The 23,216-nt window shown below is 39.0% G+C and overlaps 1 protein-coding gene across 3 annotated transcripts in view; it reads left to right on the top strand.

Moving 5' to 3' along the window:
- The window catches only part of CADM2 (cell adhesion molecule 2), a 673,388-nt gene that overhangs the window by 521,376 nt on the left and 128,796 nt on the right, over nucleotides 1-23,216 (top strand). For all 3 annotated transcript variants that reach the window (XM_087757917.1, XM_087757916.1, XM_087757918.1), the window contains one exon: nucleotides 22,676-22,828. In XM_087757917.1, the coding sequence (XP_087614043.1) occupies nucleotides 22,676-22,828 (153 nt within the window). The remainder of the gene's footprint in view (nucleotides 1-22,675; nucleotides 22,829-23,216) is intronic.

The raw sequence follows: 23,216 nt of genomic DNA, 5'->3' as shown, positions 1-23,216 counted from the left end.
AGGTAAGTGAAAGCATCCCTCCGAGTCAAACTGTGCTGCGCTTGGACCAAAGGCTACCACAGGCAGGAATTGCCTCGTAATTGATTGCAGCGGGGCTTCCTGCCGATTAAGTTGCTTCTCAGTGTGAATAATAGTGACAGATGTGGTCTTGACTGAACGAGTGTTTCACTGTAAATCTCTAGTGTCAGTTTTAGAGGGCTCTCACTGATCCCGCTTTTCCACCAGCTCTAATAGTACAGAGTAAAGAGGCACCTGTGAAAACAGCACTAATTCTAGAATTGTTACAGTGGGTAACTTGCCTATGCCTGGCAGAAGTTTTGTAAAACACAACCATGGCTGAGGTACGGTATAGCAGCAATCAGCTCTGTCTGCTCATGTCAGGTCAATATGAGACCTGCCTGCTATTTCACAGCACAGTTTTCTTTCCCCTTTGAAAAGTAATTAAGTTTATCTGTGATGTATATTCTCAGTGCCAAACAATCTTTTATGGTGTATTGATTCTGGTAGTCTGATTAGCGAAAACATCACCTTGCAATGAAAAATAGAAAATAATTTATGTTTTATTTTTCTGCTTATAGACTTAAGAGCCACTTTTTATTCTATGCTATAAAAACTTACTCGAAGAACTACAACTCCCAGTGATTTGCAGAGATAATGAGCATAGGAAAACTACTTAAATCTAGAGTAAATATTGCAATAGATGAGTGATACAGACTGATCAAATATTTAGGTAAGCAATGGTCCTGTAAATCATTACTGTGAATTCTGATGCACTCTTCCTAGTCCTGCTGGACAAATTATTCTTATCCACTTTATAATGGCATAGTACAGTATCTGAAGGATAAAAGGTTTCCTTAACATGAAGGTTACACCTTATTAATTACAAGAATAAAACAATTCTCTGTTTTGTGGGTTTTTTTTTTTCAGGAATTAATGTGCCAGTAGAATCAAGTTCAACTCAGCAGATAGGAAAAACTTGGAAATTCCCCACAGACAATTTCAGCATTGCTGTGGTAGCGGAAAAAAAACCTAGCAAGGAGTCTAGAAAAATATCCGTATCTCAGTCAGTAAGCAGAGATACTGACTGCAACATGCAGCCAAGCAAAGTACTGTGCAGAAATACCAGCACAGGTCCCCGGAGTGGTATAGCCACATCACTGTGCTTACCTTACTGCTGCTGAGCCCAGCGGACTGGTTTCAGGTACCTCTGCACTATGCCATTAGATGCATGCCAGGTCTGATATTCCTGTTGTGGTACTACGTTGTCCACTGCAGAATCACCTTTTGTGGTGACTATACTGCTATTCCTTAATATAATGTATGCTTTGTGGCACTTTACTTTGAGATTATTCAAAAGGTCATTAATTTTGAGCAGTGACTACCAAGAGGTACGTTTGCATGTAGAAGCACATATTCATTGTGTATTATATCCTGTTCCCACTTAACTTCTTAGCCTAGGGGTTTTTTTAGTTCAATGGCATTCACCTATGCTCAGTGACATTCCGCATTTGCAGTGGGTGTTCTCCATGCGTATCCATAGGGGATCATGTGATGGTGTGTGCTTGCCTAGACAACAAAGAAAGTCTACAGTGATAAACTGCTTTGCAGGTGATGTGCCTTCAGAGTCACCACCCTCTCATCATACTGGGGATTTCACACGCCAAGTATGCCCAAACTAAGAAGCAAGCTCTGTACTGGGACTGTGCGTGTAGGAGATGTTGCTGGCTGGGGAGCAGAGGATGGCTGTTCCACAGAGTGCAGCTGGGTTGCTCAGGTTTGGTAACACCATGCAAATCTGTGGCAGCTGCAGTATATACCTGTGTTCAGGCATGGACCATTGAAAAATGGAATATGGGTGATTTTCCCCAAGGAACTCCAGGCTGTGGAAACTACTCCTAACTTTTATTAGAAAAAGTACAGATTTGCTAATCCTTAAAATATGCTAAATTGTATTTTGTCTTCCATCTTTGTATTTTGACCTGTGAGAAAATAAGATGTAGAGCTCTGAGATGGTTGCAATGCTGTAATTTTTTTTTTTTTTTCTACTGAGAGTCTGGTATTGCTAATTTATTTGATTTAAAATGTAGGATGTTATTAACAATACTGTAGTTTTAAGAATTGAATTAGGAATGTCACTTATTTTTCTTAATATAATGAGAAGTTACATTCTTTAGCTTTTTCCTCTGAATGCCTTATATATTATTGAACTCAGTATCTCCGTGCTGCTAGTAACTATCATCTGCGTTTCTGAAATAGGAGTAGAAGGTAAAAAGTTTACCTGGTTTATCAAAGACTAAGAAGAGACTGGTATAAGTTCTGAGATAAGCGTCTATGATTTCTGCCTCCTAGGCATTTTTCTCAAAGTTTTTTAGTCCATCTAAGAGCTGTTCTCTTCCCAGTACCAATGTTTGTTTCAGGATGTTGCATGTGGCTGTGTGAGTATAATTTCCATTTTTACTGTCGTAAAGATGTAAGGATGTTACTTTAGCAAGGCACTTAAAATTTTGAGGTAGAAACTTAACTGATCCAATGTCATTTGAGAATCTGTTTACGATGAGGAATGTGTTAGAGCATGAATTACAGCTGAGCAGTTCTGACTGAGTGCTTCCCTTCATTGTTATTTCGGTCAAGATCACATTCTTTCATAGTCAGAATAAAGCTACTTTGACAGGAGGCTGACATCAGGGTATTAAGAACATAGTGCTTTCAGGCTGTCTTGTAATATTTTTAGGCTGCCCTTGAAACCATAAATTTGTTTAAATGCCTCCATTTAATTGTTGCTGAGTTTCACTACAGAGTGTGGCATGGAGAGAGGAGTAATGACATGGTATTGTGGCTGTATATTTAAATGACAGTAAATGTATCATGTTACCGCTTTAAATATATCATACTGAAATGATACAATGTTAGCAGATGATTTTTATTATACTGTTAACAATAGCAAGAAGTCCCTATTTTCTGAACAAAAAATGCAGACAAAATAAGGGCAGACTTTCATATTAAAATGTCATGATTTCTATATAAAATTTCTAGGGATGTGCTCGTAAAAGGCACTGATCTCTTTAAGAAGGCTAACAGCAATACTGCAATAGGGAGAAGCAATTCAGCTAATGCACACTTCAGCAAATAAACCCCCCTCTATTCCACTCATGTATTTCATTCACATATTTTACTCTTATCCTGCCCCAAGGAAGACAAGATGACTGAAACATTGCCAGATTCCTGCACCTGAAATAACAATAAAATACTCTGTTATCACCTGAAATATGTGAGTCAAGTGCAGGGTAAGGGGATGCAGGAAGAGTTACCTGCTGCTAAGTTCACTGGCTAGACAGGTTTTCTATATTACTGAAGTAATAAGACATGATATGGTGTGCATTTCTGAGCTTTGGGGGGATTCAGGTACTGAGACTTGGTGCCAAAGAGAAATAACTTCTACAACTGGAATAATGTGCCTGTAGCACAGTGGCACACGCTGTCTTCTTATAATATATATAACCACATTGTAATGTTGTTGTGATACAGGAAAGGGAGGGGAGTTTTCTGATTATGAATTGTTGTGCCTCCATTGGCCAGTGTTAAATATACCGCCAAAGCACAACCTTAAAGCAAAATGATTTTTTGAAACTTGAAAATACATTTATCATCAGTCAAAATTACTGAAATAAGGGAGAGGAGGTTGTACTGGCTTGTCGGCAGTCAGGAAATCAGAATTGAAACTTCTGTCTCAAACGCCGTGGTAGCAAACACGGAGACATATAGCGGTGAGACGTAAAAGCGTAGCGAAATGCCTGTTCAGTTCAGCTGTTCCAGCCAAAGACTTTCTTCCCGCCCCTGTTGCTGCTGCCCCAATGCTCCGCAACTGGACGATGAATAGAGCCGTTAAAACTCAGCTAATTTGTATTTCTGTGTCAATAAAGGAATGTTTTCCAGTCCACTCTAGAATGAGAACTGAATCTCCGCCTTTCTCAGGTACCTTGCCTTTCCCCTAATAACACTTTACAGCAAGGGTTAAATGGAAGGAAAAGTCACTGTCACCATGTGGGGTTAGAAATCATAGGCTCAGTGAGCTAAAGTGACTGCAGACAAGGTCAAACAACAAACCAGGATCCCAAGCAGAAGCAGATTGTGTGCTTCTCAGTACATTCAGTGTTTTGCAGGGGAGCAGGCCAGCCTCAGTGTGAAATAGATATTGCTCCTCAGTATTGTGCCTGTCAGTGTTAGTTTCCGTATGGGAGGAAGAGTGAATCGGGAGTGAAATGCCCTTCTTATTATTGTGTGTATTTGCTTTTTAGAAGAGAAGATATCACTTGGAAGTCTTAAAGATGTACCTTGCTAACACAGGCCTGTGCAACCCCTCCAGTGAAAGGAACGAATTGCAAGACAGTGTGGCTCCATAGGGTACCTTCTTCAGTTGTATGAGGTTCTTGAGTAATAAAGCAGAATAATTTGAGTTTTACTGGCATTGCATCCTCACAAGCACACGCAGATTTATTTAGGGGAAGATTTTGAAAATGCTCTCTCTTGTGTTTTTAATAACACAGACTTTCCCATTGAGTTATTCTGCAGAACTCTGAAAGATACTTGGTTCATTTCAGAGTATTTTCTACCAGCTGTTTCCTACAGAGTAATTGGGGCAATAACCAAATAAGTCACTTGTTTTCAGCAAGGCTTCACTATCTAAACTGTTCCTTGTTCTGTCTCTTTGTAGTTTTACCTGCCTTACAAGATTTATGTGCTAAAATTAAATGGTGCTGCTTCAGTGTTGTGCTCTATAGAGACCTGTGTCATTTTCCATTTTTAGTAGTTAGGAGCTGATGTAGCAGGTTGCATTTAGGCTTTGTTTTCTGAGACAGCTAAAAATAGAAATGTTTGATAATATTCCATTGTTTGCCTTGATAATACCTAAGGGGTTATGCAAAACTTAGTTTTGTTTTCAACTAAGTTGGACACTTGTCCAGAAGCTGATACTGTTAATAAATTACTAGGGCATTGCAATATCAGCGATTATAACTGCTAATCATGAATTTTAAAAAAGCAATGATAGCTTTAAAAAAGTTATATCAAAAGTTTGTGAAAGATCACAAAGGTAATGCAGAAAAAGGCAATAACAAATAAGCCACCCCTAAAACCATCAATACATTTTCCAAACAGAGTGCAAACTGTATGCCTAGTGCTGTGCCCATGTCTGTTCTGTCAATCACCAACCTCCTTTTATTAGTCTTAGATAGAAGATAAACAACAAGACTGACAGCTTTGTGTCCTTTGGCATTTTTGTGTCACCATCACAGACTAAGAGGGTATTATGTCATCACTCAAACCTGTCAGGTTTAGTTTAGTCTGCTGTTTGTCTTAACGATTGTTTTCCTCATTTTTTCCTCTAAGTTGATACACATACCCATATAGATTGTATATTGTTGATGTTACCAGAACCCATTTTTTCAGACTGAGAGATGTCAACCATGGAAATGTCACCCTTTTTCCCTGTACACCAGAAGAGAAATTAGAAAAATAAGCATCTTCCTCACCCAATCAGTTCTGGTCTATACAGAACTTCTCATACCTTATACGTTCAAACATCAATTACATTAATATTACAAGTAATGAGAACTTTGAGATGTTTAAAAAAAAAAAGCTGTGTTTAGGTCAGTTCATTATGTACACCTCTCTTGTGGAATCTGTAACTAGTGCCCAGTATCTAACTTCAATTATATCATTTATTATATGATGAAATAAAAGAGAACCTTACCTAGTGCTTGGCTTTTGCAAACAGTCAAGTAGATGTGGTGGGAGGTTGGAGAGTCAACACTTGGCTTTTGTTAGTGACTTCTTAACACATGATCATTTAATGGAAACTACAGTTTTTCCTCACTAGGGAAACAATAGACTGGTTCCACAAAAAGGCACATGTACCTATAGGAAGTGTCTGCCTCATATTACATGTTCAAGCTTTCTGAGAAATGTCTGGAGAGAGCAAGACAAATTAAGAGTGGGGTCTCCAAAGATGGCAAGCTGAAGCAGAAGATACGTAAGCTAACCATTAGGAAATCCTAATGAGGGGGAATAGAGCCTGGACAAGCAACTTCAGGCTAAAGGGAGGTATTTAGTGCTTTTTGGGATTCTCCACTACTCTCTAAAAGATGGCATTTAAACCAGGTCAGGTCTTCCTCACGCTGAAACAGACACAAATTGGAGAAGAGAGAAGAGGCTGCTTGGTCTAGCCCATAGCCAGTAGTTAGAGCAGTCACTGCTAGTGGGATGGGTAAGGAAGGGACAAGTTTTTTAACTGCCACATTCTCTAATACAAATCAGTAATAAGACCTTTGGTCTACCAGCCTTCTCAGAGAACGTCATAGCCATCTGGCCACTGTACTTTCTTAATGGGCTTTGCTCACGCCTTCACTTACTGAAGCTATTCCTCTGCAAATATTCACAGTAGGAAGCAGAAAAAAGATGAGCTAGTGGGTAGGAAACACGGGAAAATAATGTTCAAGTCTTTGCTTCAATTAACATGTATTTATATTTATATGTGTATAGTGTTTATTCATACAAAGTAGGACAGTTTCAAAGGAGCCTCTTAATGGCAAATGCCCAAGAGTCCAGTGGCGATGGCTTGCAGATGGTCAAGTGAGTTGGAAATTTTGGGGTCTGCCCCTTCTGAGCAGGGCTCTCTAACCAGAAGTTTGGGGGTGACAGTGAATAGGCAGGTTTGGGAGATTCACAGTTTGCCTACACCTCTTGTGCAAGAGGAGATCTAGCACGTAACTCAGACGATATCTAGTGGGTGGGCTTATGGGTAAAGTAAGTGGAGGAGCACCTTGTTTATGAATTGCCCTGATGCAGACACAGGATCTACCTCCCACCCCCCATGCAGTTCAGTGACCCAGGAGAATTCAGGCAGTTGCCCTTAGGTATTTGGACACCCTGAGTGACTTGAGCTCTGCAACTCGGCTAGGTACCTGTCGTTGCATGACTGAAGGATTTCAGCGGTGCCCACAGGTTTTCCTGAGGCACAGGGATTCATGTTTCTGATGTTTGCTATAGTTGTATGTGGTAAGTTCACCCACAACTAGAGCTAGGTACTGTTCCTTAATAAATTGACAGAAATATCAGAGACCAAATAACGGTGCAGAGTGCCAGTGAGCTTCCTGGGTATTGCTGTAGTGGCTTTTTGACATGTCTGTCTCGGATGCCAAATTTATTCCAGTAGAGATCACCTTACACGATGACACTTGATTTACATTATCTGATTTGTTCCCTAATGGGGGAGATCAGAGTCGAGTCTTTGATTTCATTTTCACAGGGAACAATATATCTTTAATTTTAAAATGGATGATCAGCAACTACATTCATAGAATAATTCAGGACATCACTTTGGCTACAGCAATTCACATTGCAGAGCGGTGTAATCATCATTGCCATCCTACTTTGTTGCAGTCAGTAATGTTTCATCTAGGCTCATCTGTAGCTGTCTGTCTTGGATCTGGGTAGACATGTTGGGGCCAGATCCTCAAGTAGTTCCACAGTCTTTTCTCCCCCTTCCCCTTTCTCTGAATTTAAGCAGTCTCCAAGGGACTTTATCCTCTAAGGTGCTATTGAGGGAGACAAAGGCTTTTTTTGCCCCTTTTGGCTTTAATCCACTTAATGTTTTATGTCTGTTGGTAGAATTAGGAAGACAGATTTGCATATGAGGATTTCATTTTGTCTTCGTCCCCTGGAGATCAACCTGGTTGCAGACTCTGCTAATTACTGGTGTAAAACTCATGATCTAGATTTTACAGTAGGAGCTTCCCTATGGTCTCCTACAGAACTTTACAGTGCCTTTGAGTTAACATTAATCCATATAGCTCTGATTACTCCTCCTCCGCGTGGCTGCAAAGCGAAACCTGACGGTATTCTTAAATTGATAGGATTGTAGTTTTCTGTGCTAGAACTTTTGATCGTTCTCTTTTTTTTTCTTTTTTCTTTTGGTGGCGGTAGTGGGGGGACTGTTTTACTTTGTTTTAATCTATCACTGTTTCATGATACTTTCCAGGATTCCACTAGAGAAAATTAAATCTGGAAAGAAAGTTTCAAATTTAGGAAACACTAAAGTATCAGCTCTAAGCATTTTTCTATAAAATAATTGTATTTTTTTTTTTTAATTTAGATTTTTAACTGAGGGCTAACAAGTGCTATATGATGTGATTTTTTTCTTCCTGCTCTCAGAATGGACCTCTTGGAAATAAAGTAATCCAGTATGATTCTTGTCTATCAAGTATAGAGTGTTCAAAAGCATGTTCAGTAAGTCAGTATTTGCAGGTACTTCATGACTGCACTTTAATAACTGGATTATAGAACTCATTTTTTTGTCTACTGGGGATTTTCTTAAATAGATTTCCTTGGCTCCAGCTGAATCCTGATAAAATCATGGGATTGCTGGTCTGAGGAGGAAACATTTTAAATTTCTGGCTAGTAGTAACATCCTTTCTCAATGAGGAAATTAACCCTAGGTACAGAGGTAATTTGTTGGGCTTTTCAGTAACCCTGAAGATCTAAGTTGCTAGAGCTTCCAAAACTCTGTTGTTGTTGTTGTTATTTCTGACCATGATTCTATGAATTCGGTGTTGATGCAAAAGTTTTCTTGGGGGGTGCAAGCTTGTAGTATCCTACAAGTAACAAAAGCAGCTGAGAACAGATCACAACCACCTAGAACATGACCCTGGAGCATGTGAGAGCTCATATGTACATACTCACCATGAACATCTGGCAGGCTCCCTTCTCTCCAGCTCCTCTCTTTCTGTAATTCTAACTGGAAACATTTTCACTGATGAAATCAAAGTTTTTTTGAATTCTTTATTGTTCTGGTAAAAGACATCTTCTTGGGTCTACTCAGAACAGCACTCATTGCCAGAGGAGATCACATTAATCTGTCAACATTTTAACGATACCAGGTAAGACTTATCTCTACGGATGCATAGTCCTCAAACAGTTGTCTTCAGTACAGTTTAGCAGAGTGCTATGCAGGATATCAGTTGTTAATTATAAGAAAACAATTTAAAAGCCAAGGAGGAGAGGAATGCTTGAAAACTTTTTTTGGTTTTATTTTTCTGTAGCATTATAGTACAGGGAAAACCTGTATGAATCAGAGAATCATAGAATAACTGAGGTTGGAAGGGACCTCTGGAGATCATGTAGTCCAACCACCCTGCTCAAGCTGGGTCAGTCAGAGCAGGTTGCCTCAGACCGTGTCCAGTCAGATTTTGAATATCTCCAAGGGCAGAAACTCTACAACCTCCCATAGCAACCTATGCAGGTGTCTGAGCACCCTCACAGTAAAATAGTTTTTTCTATGCTTAAGTTGAATTTCCTGCGTTTCAATTTGTGCCCATCTCCTCATGGCCTGTCAGTGTGCACTACTGAGAAGTGCCTGGCTCCATCTTCTCTCCTCCCCTCCTCAGGTATTTATAAACATTGATGACATTCCCCGAGTCTTCTCTTCTCCAGGGTGAACAGTCCCAGCACTCTCAGCCTCTCCTTACATGATAGATGTTCCAGTCCCTTAATCCCCTATGTGGCCCTTTGTTGTACTCACTCCAGTATGTCTCTTGTACTGGATGAGCCCAGAACTGGACACAGTGCTTCAGGTGTGGCCTCACCAGTGCTGAGCAGAGGGCAAGGATCACCTCCTTGGACGTGCTAGCAGCGTTCTTCCTAATACAGCTCAGGATGCTGACAAGTGTTAAGTAATTTAAATTTGCAACTGTTACATTTTTGCACTTCTGTTACAGAGAAGATAAAGTGCACTTTGGAGTTTATATTTGGAAATATAAAGAAAGAAATTAATTTTATATACTTTTCCCTTTTGAAGAGTTACTAATCAGTATTCCCGATGTATATTTCATATGCAATTGGTTTAGCCCATTCTTATTTTCTAATTTCTTTCAGACACCTCATTCTCATAGAGAAATTGTCTATCACACAGAGGAAACAAAATTCTTTACTACAGAAAATGGGAAAAGTGTTACTAAGAGGATGCCAACAGGTTTTTTTTGATCAATTAAAGATTGACGGGGAGAACAGGAAGAGACTAGATGGAGGGACAAGTGGAGTCAAAGACAGCTTATTCCAAGGACTGGTGACACCCATGTGTGTGTGCAGTCAGGAAAGATTTCAAAGGAAAAGAAGGAAGGAAGATGAAGAGTAAGAGGAATAAGGAATGAGGAAAGGATGGGATCAGTGAGGCAGGACAAATATTGCCTGTTGGAACATAAACATATATTGAGTATACTAAAGGCTGTTATAGGGGAAAGAAATTAAATATAAAATTTAATTTAGTAAGTTTTGGTTGAAGAATTTGGAAACACCCTGATTAAAGAAGGGCAAGAGGGGGATCTGAGGAAAGTGTCAAACTTGGCAAACAGAGTTCACAAGCAAAATGGAAAACAGAAGAAAAAACGCTACTTTTATTGAAAGTGGTACTGTTAAAATATCATCGTATACCAGAGGAAATGGATTTGATATCTGGAATTTTTCCAGAACTGTTGAGTCTACCAGGATTTGAGTAAGATGGGAAAGGACATTCAGGTGTATAGAAAACAGGTTTATTTTTCTAAATGCTTTTTAAAATGGAGGTCTTAAATTTTGTGCCTGAAGAAGAGGAAAATGTAGTTGAATGCTAGGTAAAAAGGAGTTAAGTGAATCAGCTCTGAACTGAAGAGATGAGAGAGAAGGAGGAATCAAGGACGCAGTATAATTAAAAATGGGATATTATAACTTAGATACCAAAAACATTCATGTATCCAGTGTTGCAGATTGTTACTGCAGCACTCTATTACATCTGATGCTGTGAACATATTATCATCCAAATGTGCAATTAATGTCCTTTGACGGGCACTTTGTCGACAAGCCCAAGAAAGAGTACAGTAACATTCACTGCCCTGAAGGCCAAATACCTTCTTTGCTTGTGCCATGTTTCAGCCAGCTTGTGAAGCAGAATTGGAAGTCACTCTTGATCTATTATATGCAAGTCAGTGGTACACAGCAAATTCAGAAATTCTTCTTAAACTGTATATCCAATACTTAAGTGATTTACAGTCTATTAAAAATAGTCACAGAAAGCGGTCAACATTGGAACAGCTCCCTGCAGTTTTTAAATATTCAATGCTTCCTTTCATATGACAACATACAAATCTGTTCTTCAAAAGTAATAAACTGAAGACAGGTTAGTTATGGCGGTTTCTTGGCAAGTCTTCAAACTACACCAGTTCAGAAAAGTGCAGTATGAGAACCAATATTATTAATCATCTGTTGCAAGTGTGAAGGGTAAGTAGCGCTCTCTAGCTATGTAGCTGTAAATGGTAGTTACTCTATATATTTGCCTTTCAAATTAATGTCTTCAATCCTTTACCTACTGCTACAATTTGAACTGCAGAACGAAACAATCAGAAGAATATTTTTCCCTCACTCTTGAAAAAGAAAATGCCTGCAATAAACATTTAAATGAAAAAGCCAGGATACATTCAGCTGGTTTTTGTCTAGACAACTATGTTAAGCATGGACAAGTTTCTTCTGGTATACTCAAATATATCTGGTGTATGTGAATGGCCTCAAAAATGTCAGATATTGGGGATAAATGCTACCAATAGTAGCATGATTCCACACAATTACTACTGTCAGTATCTAGTGTTGGTTAAATAATGCATTTATTCATAGTAGAATTTTTATTCAGTGCGGCTATCAATACTTAGTATGCTGTTGTATGTCAAGTATTTGTTTTATTTTTCCAAATGATATTCCATAGTACTTGGGGAATATGTCTGGCCACCACTCTGGACTCCAAATATTGTATTGCTGCATTTGTGAGATCACCACGTTCTTGGAATACAGCTGCACAAGATGTGTGTTTGCACAAACTAGGTGTAGCCTAGAAAAGCTAATTTTTCTCTTTCTCTCTTTTTTTTTATTGAGTATAAAGGAGAGAGACAGGCAGCCTCTTCTGAGGAACTCAAATCCAAAGCCTCCATGAGGAAGAAAATCGCTTAGGAAAAGCTAAAGAAGATTAATCTTTGTGAATAGCCACCAAAGGCATTTTTGTTGGTGTTTCAGGATTGGTCACATCATTGAATTTTGTGAGATGCAGATTCTTTACCCAAAAAACATCTAGAATCACAAGATCAGAGAATTTTTCACATTGGAAAGGACGTCTGGAGGTCACCTAGTCCAACTTTCTTCCCCAACTATGTCCAATTAGAGGAGGTTCCTCAGAAAATCAGAGGTCTAGAAAGTTCTGCTGCCAAATTTTTCTTTTGAATTTGGATTAAGTTCATGATTTGCTGCTTCTTCATGCTAAACAGTCCCAAGCCTCTCAGCATCTCCTTGTATGAGAGATGCTCCAGTCCCTTGTCTGTTCCATCACCATTTCTCACTAATAGTTTCCTTCACAGCACACCTGCATATGGAAAACTAAGACAAATCCCGCAAAAGAGGAAGCATCTGTGTAGTTCTGATTCAGAGGCAGCTTGTCTGCTGCTAGGCTGTATGAGAGACATCCTAGAACTTTAAAGGGCTCTATCATAAAAGATGTTAAAACCTCCAAAGAGCTTTCTGAGGATCCTCTCTGGAATTGCACTAGACTCATCTCAGATCTCTCCTGATACTTTGTTCCGTATTTCAATTCCCTCAATACCGAGATCTGCTGACATATACATTAGTATTTGACTCTACATTGGTACTGGAATCAATTGCTAGATTGATTGCAGATAGACTCCTCAATCGTTCATGATTTCTTTGCTGTTTTGTTCAGGTTCTGTAATATTTTCAAGGTGGTGACCTGTTCTTAATTGGCCTCTGGAGGAAGCTATCTTGCTCCGCTGACTGCAACAGGACTTTAGGGAGTCTGACTTCTTAATGTAGTTAGGACGAATGAGAGTTTCTACTGCATGTCTAGCCAATGTAGCCATCTGCTACAGGAAGAACGATGTTAATTTATGTATCTACATGAATGATCAAGAAGCGCAGAAAGAACAGGGGCATCTTATAGCTGTTCTTACTTTGAGAGAGATCTCTCTTAGATCATTAATAAGTGAGAAAGTCTTTCCAAATTCTGCTGAGAGAATATGTTTGAACAGGACTGCACTCTTTAGAAAGTAGAAGACTGTGACTTTCCAAGAAATATGAAGCAATACCATAAACAGGACTCTACCATGAGTATTACTCATTCATGCCACTAAAAACATTTTCAGTATGATGGGATCATTAAGTTTAGCTAGAGAATGAGCAGAACTGTAATGTCACCATCTACAAGGTTAGAGAAATACAGGTATAATTCAGTTCTGCAGATTCCTTAAGACATGGTCAACTGCAGACACATATGAAAAACATTGCACATGGGCAGGTTTGAGGAGAAACTGGATTTCCAGGGGTGCTGAGTGTGTAAAATTTGGCCAAGTTGTTCTGTGTTCCCCACCTTTTAGGATTCCTTGTATCCAAAGCTGATTAAAGCCAGTGCATGAGGGTCACCAGCAGTCACTGTAAAGGGCAGTCTCTTGAAGAGGAAAAAGTGAGTATACTGTAACTGATGTTCTTTAAAATACACAGACTATCTTGGCAGAGCTCTGTGCTGTTTGGCTAGACAGTTTTTAATACCTAAATAAGCTTAACTCTGCCTTGGTCAGCAATCATTTAAGTACTGTTAACACGATGAATAGTATCAACATCAGTAGCGTGAGGAAAATTGCCTGGTCTGGTCTTCACAGAAGAACAAACTTGGAAATCTGTGTACTTTTGTTTTAGTTTGCAAGAGGACTAGTACTTATTTATCCCTTCTACTTCAATAATATCATTATCTAACATTTCTCCCTTACAATGAACTCTCATTTAGCCTGAAACATACTGTTTTGTGTTTTCAGTATTACTCTCAAAATTACAGGAAAAAAATTTTTTTTCTAACTTCTATTAGTATTTTCTTAGGTAGGTGTAGGCTGTTATTACAGCTCTCCATTGTATTATTTTCATTTCTGTAGTATTACTTATGCAGTAATATTCCATCGGTAGACCTTCAGAAATTACCTTCCCAACTGAGAGCCTGTTTCTATCTGTAATTTACAATATATGACACAGTATGATATATGCAGTTTTGGAATACTGTAACATTATTTTTTGCTTTTGCCATAATTGCCAGGATCAGTACAACCCACAATAGGATTCATCTTTTTAGAGTGGTGCTGCATTTGAACATATAGTTAAATAATTTCCTCTGTAATCCTCAAGGCTGCTTTCCTGCATTACTGCTTTCAAAATACCAGTCTCCAACTTGGTATATAAGGTTATCATTTCTACCAATTACTTTTATCTATTGAATCTCATTTATTTTAATTCTGTCCATCTCTAACCTTGCCAGATCATTTTGCAATTTTAATTTTTGCAGCTGCATATTTGAGAAGTATGATTTTTAAAGATTTTCTAGGCTACTGTGCTGTGGCACATGTCCAGTTGCATTAGTATAATAGGAAATCTTGTAATTCCCTATTGTAGAAGGAACCAGATGAGCAGACCTTGTAAGACAACATTTCATCCTGACTAATGTGATTTTTGTTTTAGTTTTTAGAGGTACAGTTAAACAGTATTCCAACATGATAAAACAACAAAGCATCTTCATAGTTCAAAACTTGTATGTTTTGGAAGGATTTGAAACCTAAATTTCTTATGTGAAAGTGAGGCAGCCCTCAGACCTTCTAAGACAATAAATGTCGTCCTTGTGATTCTCAGAAGACAAACAGAACGTAAGTGCTGTGTCTCTTTAATACCAGAAATAGGCATTATAAACACCCTAGTAGGCAAATTCTTCTTCTCTTTTTGCATATCGCCATGTTTCTTGAATGCTCTGAAAGAGGGAAACTGAAGAGAATACAGAAAATGATTGTGAAAGCAAATGTAGCTAAGTGCAGAAAATCTGGCATGCGGGAAGGTTTTACCGTATTTATTCCATTTATGAAGGGCATATAATTGTCCTGGCCTTCTTTTGTCAGCTGGCAACAGCTGGAGAAACCTCACTTGGCAGATGTGTTCAAGATCATAAGTCATTGTAAGTCACCTTAAACTCTTTTCGTTTTATCCAGATTGCAGAAAACAGAGAATTGTTGTCGTTTCGCTGAAAAAATTACCTTGCTGTTTGGATTTTCCTCATGAGTATCTAAGGCTGTTCTTTAAATACAGCCTGCCCTGATAAACCATAGATAACATTGTATGGACAGGTTATGAGTCCCCAGTTCTTGGGCCTTTCCAAGGCAGTACGCAAGCACAGAGAAGATGCCTCTGTTAGTGAGACTGTCAGCACCTCTTCTCATGAAGGAAGTTTGCTGCACTCCTTGACATATGCATCATCCAACGTGCAAAAAATCTGAAAAATATAAAAAAGAGAAAGCAGCTTGCTGTTGAACATTGTTCTCTAAATGAGCTAATCAAGTATTTCAGCAGTATTTCTCAGCTGAAAACAATCTAGTCTTTTCTTATTAGATTGTAAGCCAGAGCATAAAGCAGATGACCAGATGATTAGAGGCAGAAGAAGTGTATTCCTATTGACCCCGTTATTTCTTCCTTTTGATTACCAAGTACTTTAGAAGGGTTCAAAGAGAAATAGAAATGCACTGGAATGAAAGTAAAACAAATCTCCAAGGATTATTATGTTGCTCTTCCATTTCAAAAACCTTACTTAGCACCTTCTATGAAACTCAGTGATGTCCTGAATTTATTCAGTAAGTACATGAATGGATTGGAAAATTCAGTGAAGTTAAAAGTATCCACAGCATCCGAGTGACACAAAACTGTGAAAGACGCTGTTTGGAATGTCCTTCTGAACTCATCTGTATTACTAATCACTATCCTAATGGGGAAAAAAAATCATCATGTATCTGCAAATTGGCCAGAATAGTGTTCCGCAGCCAATTAGCCACAGATCTGTCCACAGTATTGTGACCTTCAGTTTTTGTTATTTCTGCTAATTTTACTTAGCAATGATGTCCCCTTTAAAGGACTCCAACGGTACATACGTCAGACAATCTAATAGGTTGTACAGAAACTTCTAATGTATTACCAAGTGCTTCTCTCTCTATGTTAGCATTACCTGTGAAAGTAGACTCAATTTCAACATTTCTGTCCCAGTACTGAAAGCTGGCATGACTCTAGACTAAGAGATCATCTATCTTTCTGACCTTTGGACTGTGTTGGAATCATGACCAGCTAGTAACAAGAGCAAAAGTGATAGCTTCACAGAAGCAATGCTATGGAGTTCATTTCCAGTGAGAGGTAAAAATGGCCTCACCATATGCAGACATAGAAATAGAAAACGTGATTTCTAGATATCCACAGTGCCACCCTGGCCTTGTATCCCTCGTTGTATGAAAGTAATCAAATTGCATGCCTGGAAATGACAGAGGAAGAAAAAGGATTTTCTTTCTGCATACAAATAATTGAGAAGTTGTAAAATATTAGGAGTTCAGATACCATGCAAATACCTACTAGGTAGGTAAGGCAGGCATCGCTAGAACAACAGTGTATCTGTTGGAAGTGGTCAAACTGTTAATACAGCAACACACTAATGAGTATATTCTTTTTTAAAAGGAAATTGTAACATTTTGAAAAGGAGTATGAAGGCTGAGAAAACTAGACACAGAATAACAATAATAGTTTGATTTTTTTTTCCATTTACTTCCCTCCTGTCTCTTTTTTTCTTTCCCTTGTGGTGGTCTGTGGCCTGACAGATTTTGATGCACAACTATTGGCGAGTGCTGTAGATCATCCCTGTAGGCATCTTGGTATACTGAATTCATTAGGAACAAAGCAATAGGCTATCTAAAGTATATCTAAGTATACCCAGAAACAAAATATAAATCCCTTGAACTCTATTTCAGATTTGATGATGGTGCTGCATTCAGAAAGTTGGAATCTGAAAATCAGAGGGATTGTTTCAGTTTCATAAGTATTAAATTTCTGGGAGTTTAGCATGACCTGTAGAGTATCAGAAATCTTTCTGGTTCCAACTAATGGTTACATTATTCCCATGACGGAGGGAACAACTGTAACATAAGGAAGAAAATTTTGTTCAGTGAATCCCAGGATAGCAGCATATGTCAAGTTAGTATTGTCAAAACATCTGCAAATTACTCTGGAGGATTCAGGTTTTTTGTTGTTTGTTTTTTACCCATTTTTCAAACATATGACATCAAATACTAGTAAGATGTAGTCATTTTAGAGAAATAAGATTATAGACGCTGCTCTCCGGCTACTACATCTAACAAGTCCAACTGCCTTTTCCGCCCAGTATGAAATGTGGATTTTTTTTCCCACAACAGTGTGAATTTCTAAGTTTTTTTCTCTCTTTGATATAATTCCTATTGCAAGATTTCACTGCATGACTACATATGATCATTATATTATTTTGTGCAAAAAATAAAGGACAGCCTTTTGTGATTGTGAACAAGGGGACCAGTTTATTGCAGTGGTCGTCAGTCTCAACAACTGCTAATTAATGCAGCTGAAATACATGACTGTATCTTTTACTCATAATAATCTAAACTATGCAAATTTTCAAGGTTGCTTGTTTCTGTATCAGAAAATATTCTGAAAGGAAGTCTTTTCCACAGAAAAAGAGAATGACAGGTAACATAAATGAAGTATGTCTGCTTAGGAACAAGTATTTTATGCATAATTATTTCATACCTTGCAAATTAACTGCATCATATGTGCCTGGGAATTACAGAAAACTGAAATAATGTACTTAGGGCATATTGGAATTTACTATGCAATTATGTTTCTTGTTGCCTTTTATATTTTTTATAAGTGCTTACAACATAAGAATCCAGGAAGGAGATGTCAGCAGTAGTATTTTTTGTTACTGTTTTGGCATAGGTGTATCTCCCAGAAGTCAAATACATATTCTTCTTATTTAACCTTTTTCTAGCATCTCTGTATCATGCAAAAATGTAGGTATGCAAACTATCGATAAGGTAATGATTCAGGAATGTAGGTGAAAATCCCCAGGAAGAGGCCAAAAAGGCCTGCTGGGCTTCTAACAAAGTGAAATGGAAAAAAAGAGCTTCCAGAGATGCCTCTGAAAGAGGCGGCAGAGGTAGGAGCAAGGCTAGGAAACCATGTGAGGCTAGGAATCAAGTGAGGATGGAGCGTGTAGAGGTTTTCAGAACAAAGCTTTCTTTTCTGTGCTCACCTGGGCTGTCTAGTCACTACCACAATACAACTAATAAATAGTATTCAGAAACTACCTGTGGAATACAAATGGAGCTATTATTGTAGCCTTCTTAAAAAGTGGAGAAGTAAATACTGTCACCTGAGTACAATACAGCAGCTGTATTTTAGTATGAGACACTTTAAAGAGAAGCCTGGTGTTTCCTGTTAAGTTTTGGGGTGAGCTAGAATTATTTACTGCCGTTCGTATTGAACAATGTATGGGCATTGGATGTTTCAGTATATAGGAAATCTGTTTATTAGTGTATACCAAACTCAAAATTCATGCAGAATGTCTCCATACATGTTCTACTTCTTGTTAGTTCAGCTGTTAATTAATTAAGAGAGAATATTTTGTATTTTGCTTTATGGTACTTTATTTAGAATCGTAGAATCGTTTAGGGTGGAAAAGACCTTTAAGATCATCAAATCCAGCCATTAACCTAGCACTGCCAAGTCCACCACTAAACCATGTCCTCAAGCACCACGTCTACACATCTTTTAAATACCTCCAGGGATGGGGACTCCACTGCTTCCCTGGGCAGCCTGTTCCAGTGCCTGACTGCCGTTTCAGTGAAGAAGTTTTTCCTCATATCCAATCTGAACCTCCCCTGGTGCAACTTGAGGCCGTTTCCTCTTCTCCTATCACTTGTTACCTGGGAGAAGAAAACAACCCCACCTCACTACAACCTCCTTTCAGGTGGTCGTAGAGAGCAATAAGGTCTCCCCTCAGCCTCGTTTTCTCCAGGCTAAGCAAGCCCAGCTCTCTCAGCCGCTCCTCATAAGACTTGTTGTCTAGACCCTTCACCAACTTTGCTGCCCTTCCTTGGACATGCTCCAGCACCTCGATGTCCTTCTTGTAGTGAGGGGCCCAAAACTGAACCCAGTACTCGAGGTACGGCCTCACCAGTGCCGAGTACAGGGGCACTATCACCTCCCTGGTCCTGCTGGCCACACTATTCCTGATACAAGCCAGGATGCTATTGGCCCTCTTGGCCACCTGAGCACACTGCTGGCTCATATTCAGCCAGCTGTTGACCAACACCCCCAGGTCCTTTTCTGCCAGGCAGCTCTCCAGCCACTCCTCCCCCAGCCTGTAGCGTTGCATGGGGTTGTTGTGACCCAAGTGCAGGACCTGGCACTTGGCCTTGTTGGACCTCACACAGTTGGCCTCAGCCCATCGATCCAGCCTGTCCAGGTCCCTCTGTAGGGCCTTCCTACCCTCCAGCAGATTGACACTCCTGCCCAACTTTGTGTTGTCTGCAAACACTGAGGGTGCCACTTTAACCATGTTTAAACTACTATGGTAGAGCCTCGAGTTGGCTTGAACCTTGTCGAAAAATTGCCCTGTTTGGGGCAATTCTCACTTCAAAAAAAGCAATCAAAAAGCTTACAGAAAGCTTTTGAAGCTCATGTCCTTTAAATAGACAATAATAAACTAGATGAGATCCCTCTTTAAACAAGTAGAGCTCAGATCTGCTGAAAGGGTAAAGAGTACTGTAAATAAATCTCCTTCCCATCCACTAGCTCCTTGAGGAGTATGTCTTCTCCTTCAAGCATTTGCTTGTCAATTGATCCTTTTCAGTAGCTGGCTTCTGTTCAGGCTCCATGGACTTCTTTGCTCCATCAGCCAGGCTTAGCAAGGGTTTACTCTCTGCCACACACAAGACGCCTACTCCACTCAGTCTCCGTGCCTGGAGATTGCTAGCTGGCTAGAAGTACTCCTGGCTTCTCCAGTGCCGCCGACTGCTCATTTGCTCTCTGAGGGAGCAGTATCCCTCTCCCAGAGGGTTCCTCCTGACCAGGGTGCAGGAGCCAGGACCAGGCAGTTCAGCCAGCAGCCACTTTTTCTCTGATCCCACTTCACCCTTTTAGCAAAATATACCTAACACAGCAAATGGGAACAAACCATTTCTGGCATCCATGATAGCTATCAATTTCATAGGAGGAACTGGTGTCTTTATATACAGATATTGATAAGGATATAGATGTAGGAATAAAGTTTGAAAATAAGATTCTAAAAAGACTCTATGTAAGTGCTAGCCTTGTCTAAGCAATACTGGTAGAGTTTTTTCATTGGTTTGCTCTCAAATCTACGTAGACAGGAAAGCTTACAGATGTTTAGGTTTGAAATTAATGGCACAGATAATTAATTGCATTTAGACTTAGCACTTATAAAAATGCTTCTGACAAACAGCTTTCCTGCGCAGGGGTATTACGTCGGTGCTATCTGCAGCATTTTTTGCAAAGGCTCTGTGTTGGTATTTCCATTACAAAACTCTTTCTTTCTGTTCTTTCAATAAAAATTCACTCCAGGCTGAAACATGGAACATCTGATCTCAGCTCTTGATCAGCGGTTGTTTTTACCAGCTTTCCAGAAAATTGACTGAGCTGAGGTTTTTATGTTGTACAAAGGTTAAAAAAGGTGTGGAGGGGAGGAAATGAGGGAGGAGAGCAGTAGGAATGTAGTTGATGCAGGTGGTTTGTATTTCAATTGCTTTTTCTCTACCAGTAGGATCGAAATGGTGTGCTATTGGCATCATGTGTAGACCATTTGTGCTCTAGTGGAATTCATTACAGTTCTTTTTAGTGCATGAAATTCTGCACATTGCCCCATCTATGGGAAAATATTCCAACAGCTACATACATCTTTATCATGAGGCAGTAGCAATTGAAAATTATAAAAAAAACCCAAAACCCAATGTAAAATGATATATTGCATTATTTTTTACATAATTTCTGATTCAGGGGAGGCAAAAATCATCACTTTCAAATTATGGGGTGCTGAGGGGATTTTTTGTTGGGTTTTTTTTGTATTTCCTATGCTGTTCTCCACACTATATATATGGGTGTGGTGGTAATCAAGCCATTTGAAAGCACTGTATCATTTTGAAAAAAAATTTTCTGAAAGGTCAGTAATGTGAAATAAACTACCATTCTTATGTCTGCTCAGTTTGCCTCTGACTAGAATTGAAATGCTGAGAAATGAATTCTGAGTCTCCATCTACTTCCTCAAAGATAGCAACAGCTGCAGTGTTGCGAGGACTTCTGGCTCGTAAAGCTACAGCCATCAGCTTTGCCTGCTATTCGGAGTTGGTAGAAGCTTGCTTCTATGGAATTTTTGTTTTCTTGAGCTTGTTTTTCTTGGCTGTTATGTCAGCATATTGGTATATACATAGCTTTTCATTTTGTGGCTTTTGTTTTGCCTGCTTGTTTGCTTTAATGTTGCACCTATTTTCCATCATTATATGCATTTTATATGATATACTACGTAATTATTTATTTCTTGCTGTGGCTGGCCAGAAGATGTCTCAGTTATGTTTGGAATGTGTCCATTACACACAATCTCAGTCACTTTGATGTGCCTAGGATCAGTTCATGGCATGCTTATATGTTAGGTCTGCTTAAGCTGTCACCTTTCAGTCATCAGATCCTGCAGAGACTAAGTCAGGCTTTAGCTGGCCTACCCTGAAATAACCAATAAATTCAGCTTGAAATCACTGTACAGAAGCCTGAATGGTAGCCTTAGAAGACAACAAATTCAAGTGACATTTTTGCTGACTCTTCATTGTAGCTGCTTATTTTGGTGTAAATCTTTCTGTATTGACTTGGAGAGCCTTGCAATGTGGCAGAAACATCTAGATTTAGTAGCAAAAGAACCACAGTAAAGCTCATTTTTATCATTGGAAGATATAAATGTTAGGAGAAACAAATATAAGAGCTTTTGGGGACTTTAGGAAGAGGTGAGTGAGAGCAGCATTAGGGACTTGAACATCTTGGTTCTTCTCACAAATCAAAGCATAGTGCTCCAGTAATTATAATTGTCCCATTTTACTTTTGACTATCAGAGGCTTACTATAAAAATAGACTCACTGAAGATTCAAATACTTCCAGGCCAAAGATTTGAATCTAGAGATATATAGCAAAACTTTCTGGGTTCTATAGGCTTTTGTATTGTTTGCTTAGGAGAATTATGATGTTTACTTACTTCTGGTACTAACATTTCTATGCTGTGGAAGAACTCGATGAATATATGTAGATTCCCAAAACAGCTTTACTCCAGAGAAATTGGAATGTTTGGGAATGTTTCGACTGTTTTTAAATAGAAAATGCGGGTTAATCTAAATATAGGCTGTAAAATATTTAAAATTTTAAAGCATTAGCTAAAGTGACATTTTGAATTTAAGTTAATCTCCCTGCTGCTCTTCCGTCAGAAAAGGGAAATTCAAGAAATCTGGTATTCCAAGTCACTCAGTACACTATCGGGAAACTTGGTGAACTCTTGTGCTTTATTCTGTAGAGAAAACAAACTACTATGCATAAAGACAACTGTGTCCATATCTCTGTAATCTAGGGCACGATTTCACTAGCCTAACTCATAGAGCCTCTTGTGTAACATGCCACACTTTGTTAATGTGCTGTTTCCTACCTTGTAACATGAATTTTTGTTTTTCAGCTCTGAGGGACAACAGAATCGAGCTGGTCCGAGCTTCATGGCATGAACTGAGTATCAGTGTCAGTGATGTGTCTCTGTCGGATGAAGGGCAGTACACCTGCTCTTTATTTACTATGCCTGTCAAAACTTCCAAGGCTTTTCTTACCGTTCTCGGTAAGTATAAATAGCTCAGCATAAAGAAGCAAGTGTTAAACTTCTCGGACTTTGGCGAATTATGATAAGAATGAACTTTTCTAAAGCTTGGCAGAAGATACATGTAAATGTCTGATCTTGTTTCCCCGAAGTTTGTTGTTTCATATTGCTATGCTGAAAAATAACGTGCTTCTTACTATTTGCACTGTGGCAGGATAATGAATTAGGGAGCACACAAATACCACGGTATGAGTGCTCCATAAAATGGACATAACCTCCACATAACCAAGCACCAGAAGTGTGAAGAAGGTGTATGTGTTCATCTCCTAACAATGTGTTGTATAGGGCAAAGGGGAGAAAATCAGAAAGCATGAAATCAAAACGGGCTTTAGAGCTTTATCGTTTTTCC

The sequence above is a fragment of the Nipponia nippon genome, unplaced genomic scaffold, assembly GCF_047370975.1.
Source record: "Nipponia nippon isolate SJK-2023a ecotype South Korea unplaced genomic scaffold, ASM4737097v1 scaffold_2, whole genome shotgun sequence".
In the NCBI taxonomy this organism is placed as follows: Eukaryota; Metazoa; Chordata; class Aves; order Pelecaniformes; family Threskiornithidae; genus Nipponia; species Nipponia nippon.
The sequence above is the reverse complement of the archived record's forward strand: the minus strand, read 5'-3'. Positions and strand labels throughout refer to the sequence as shown.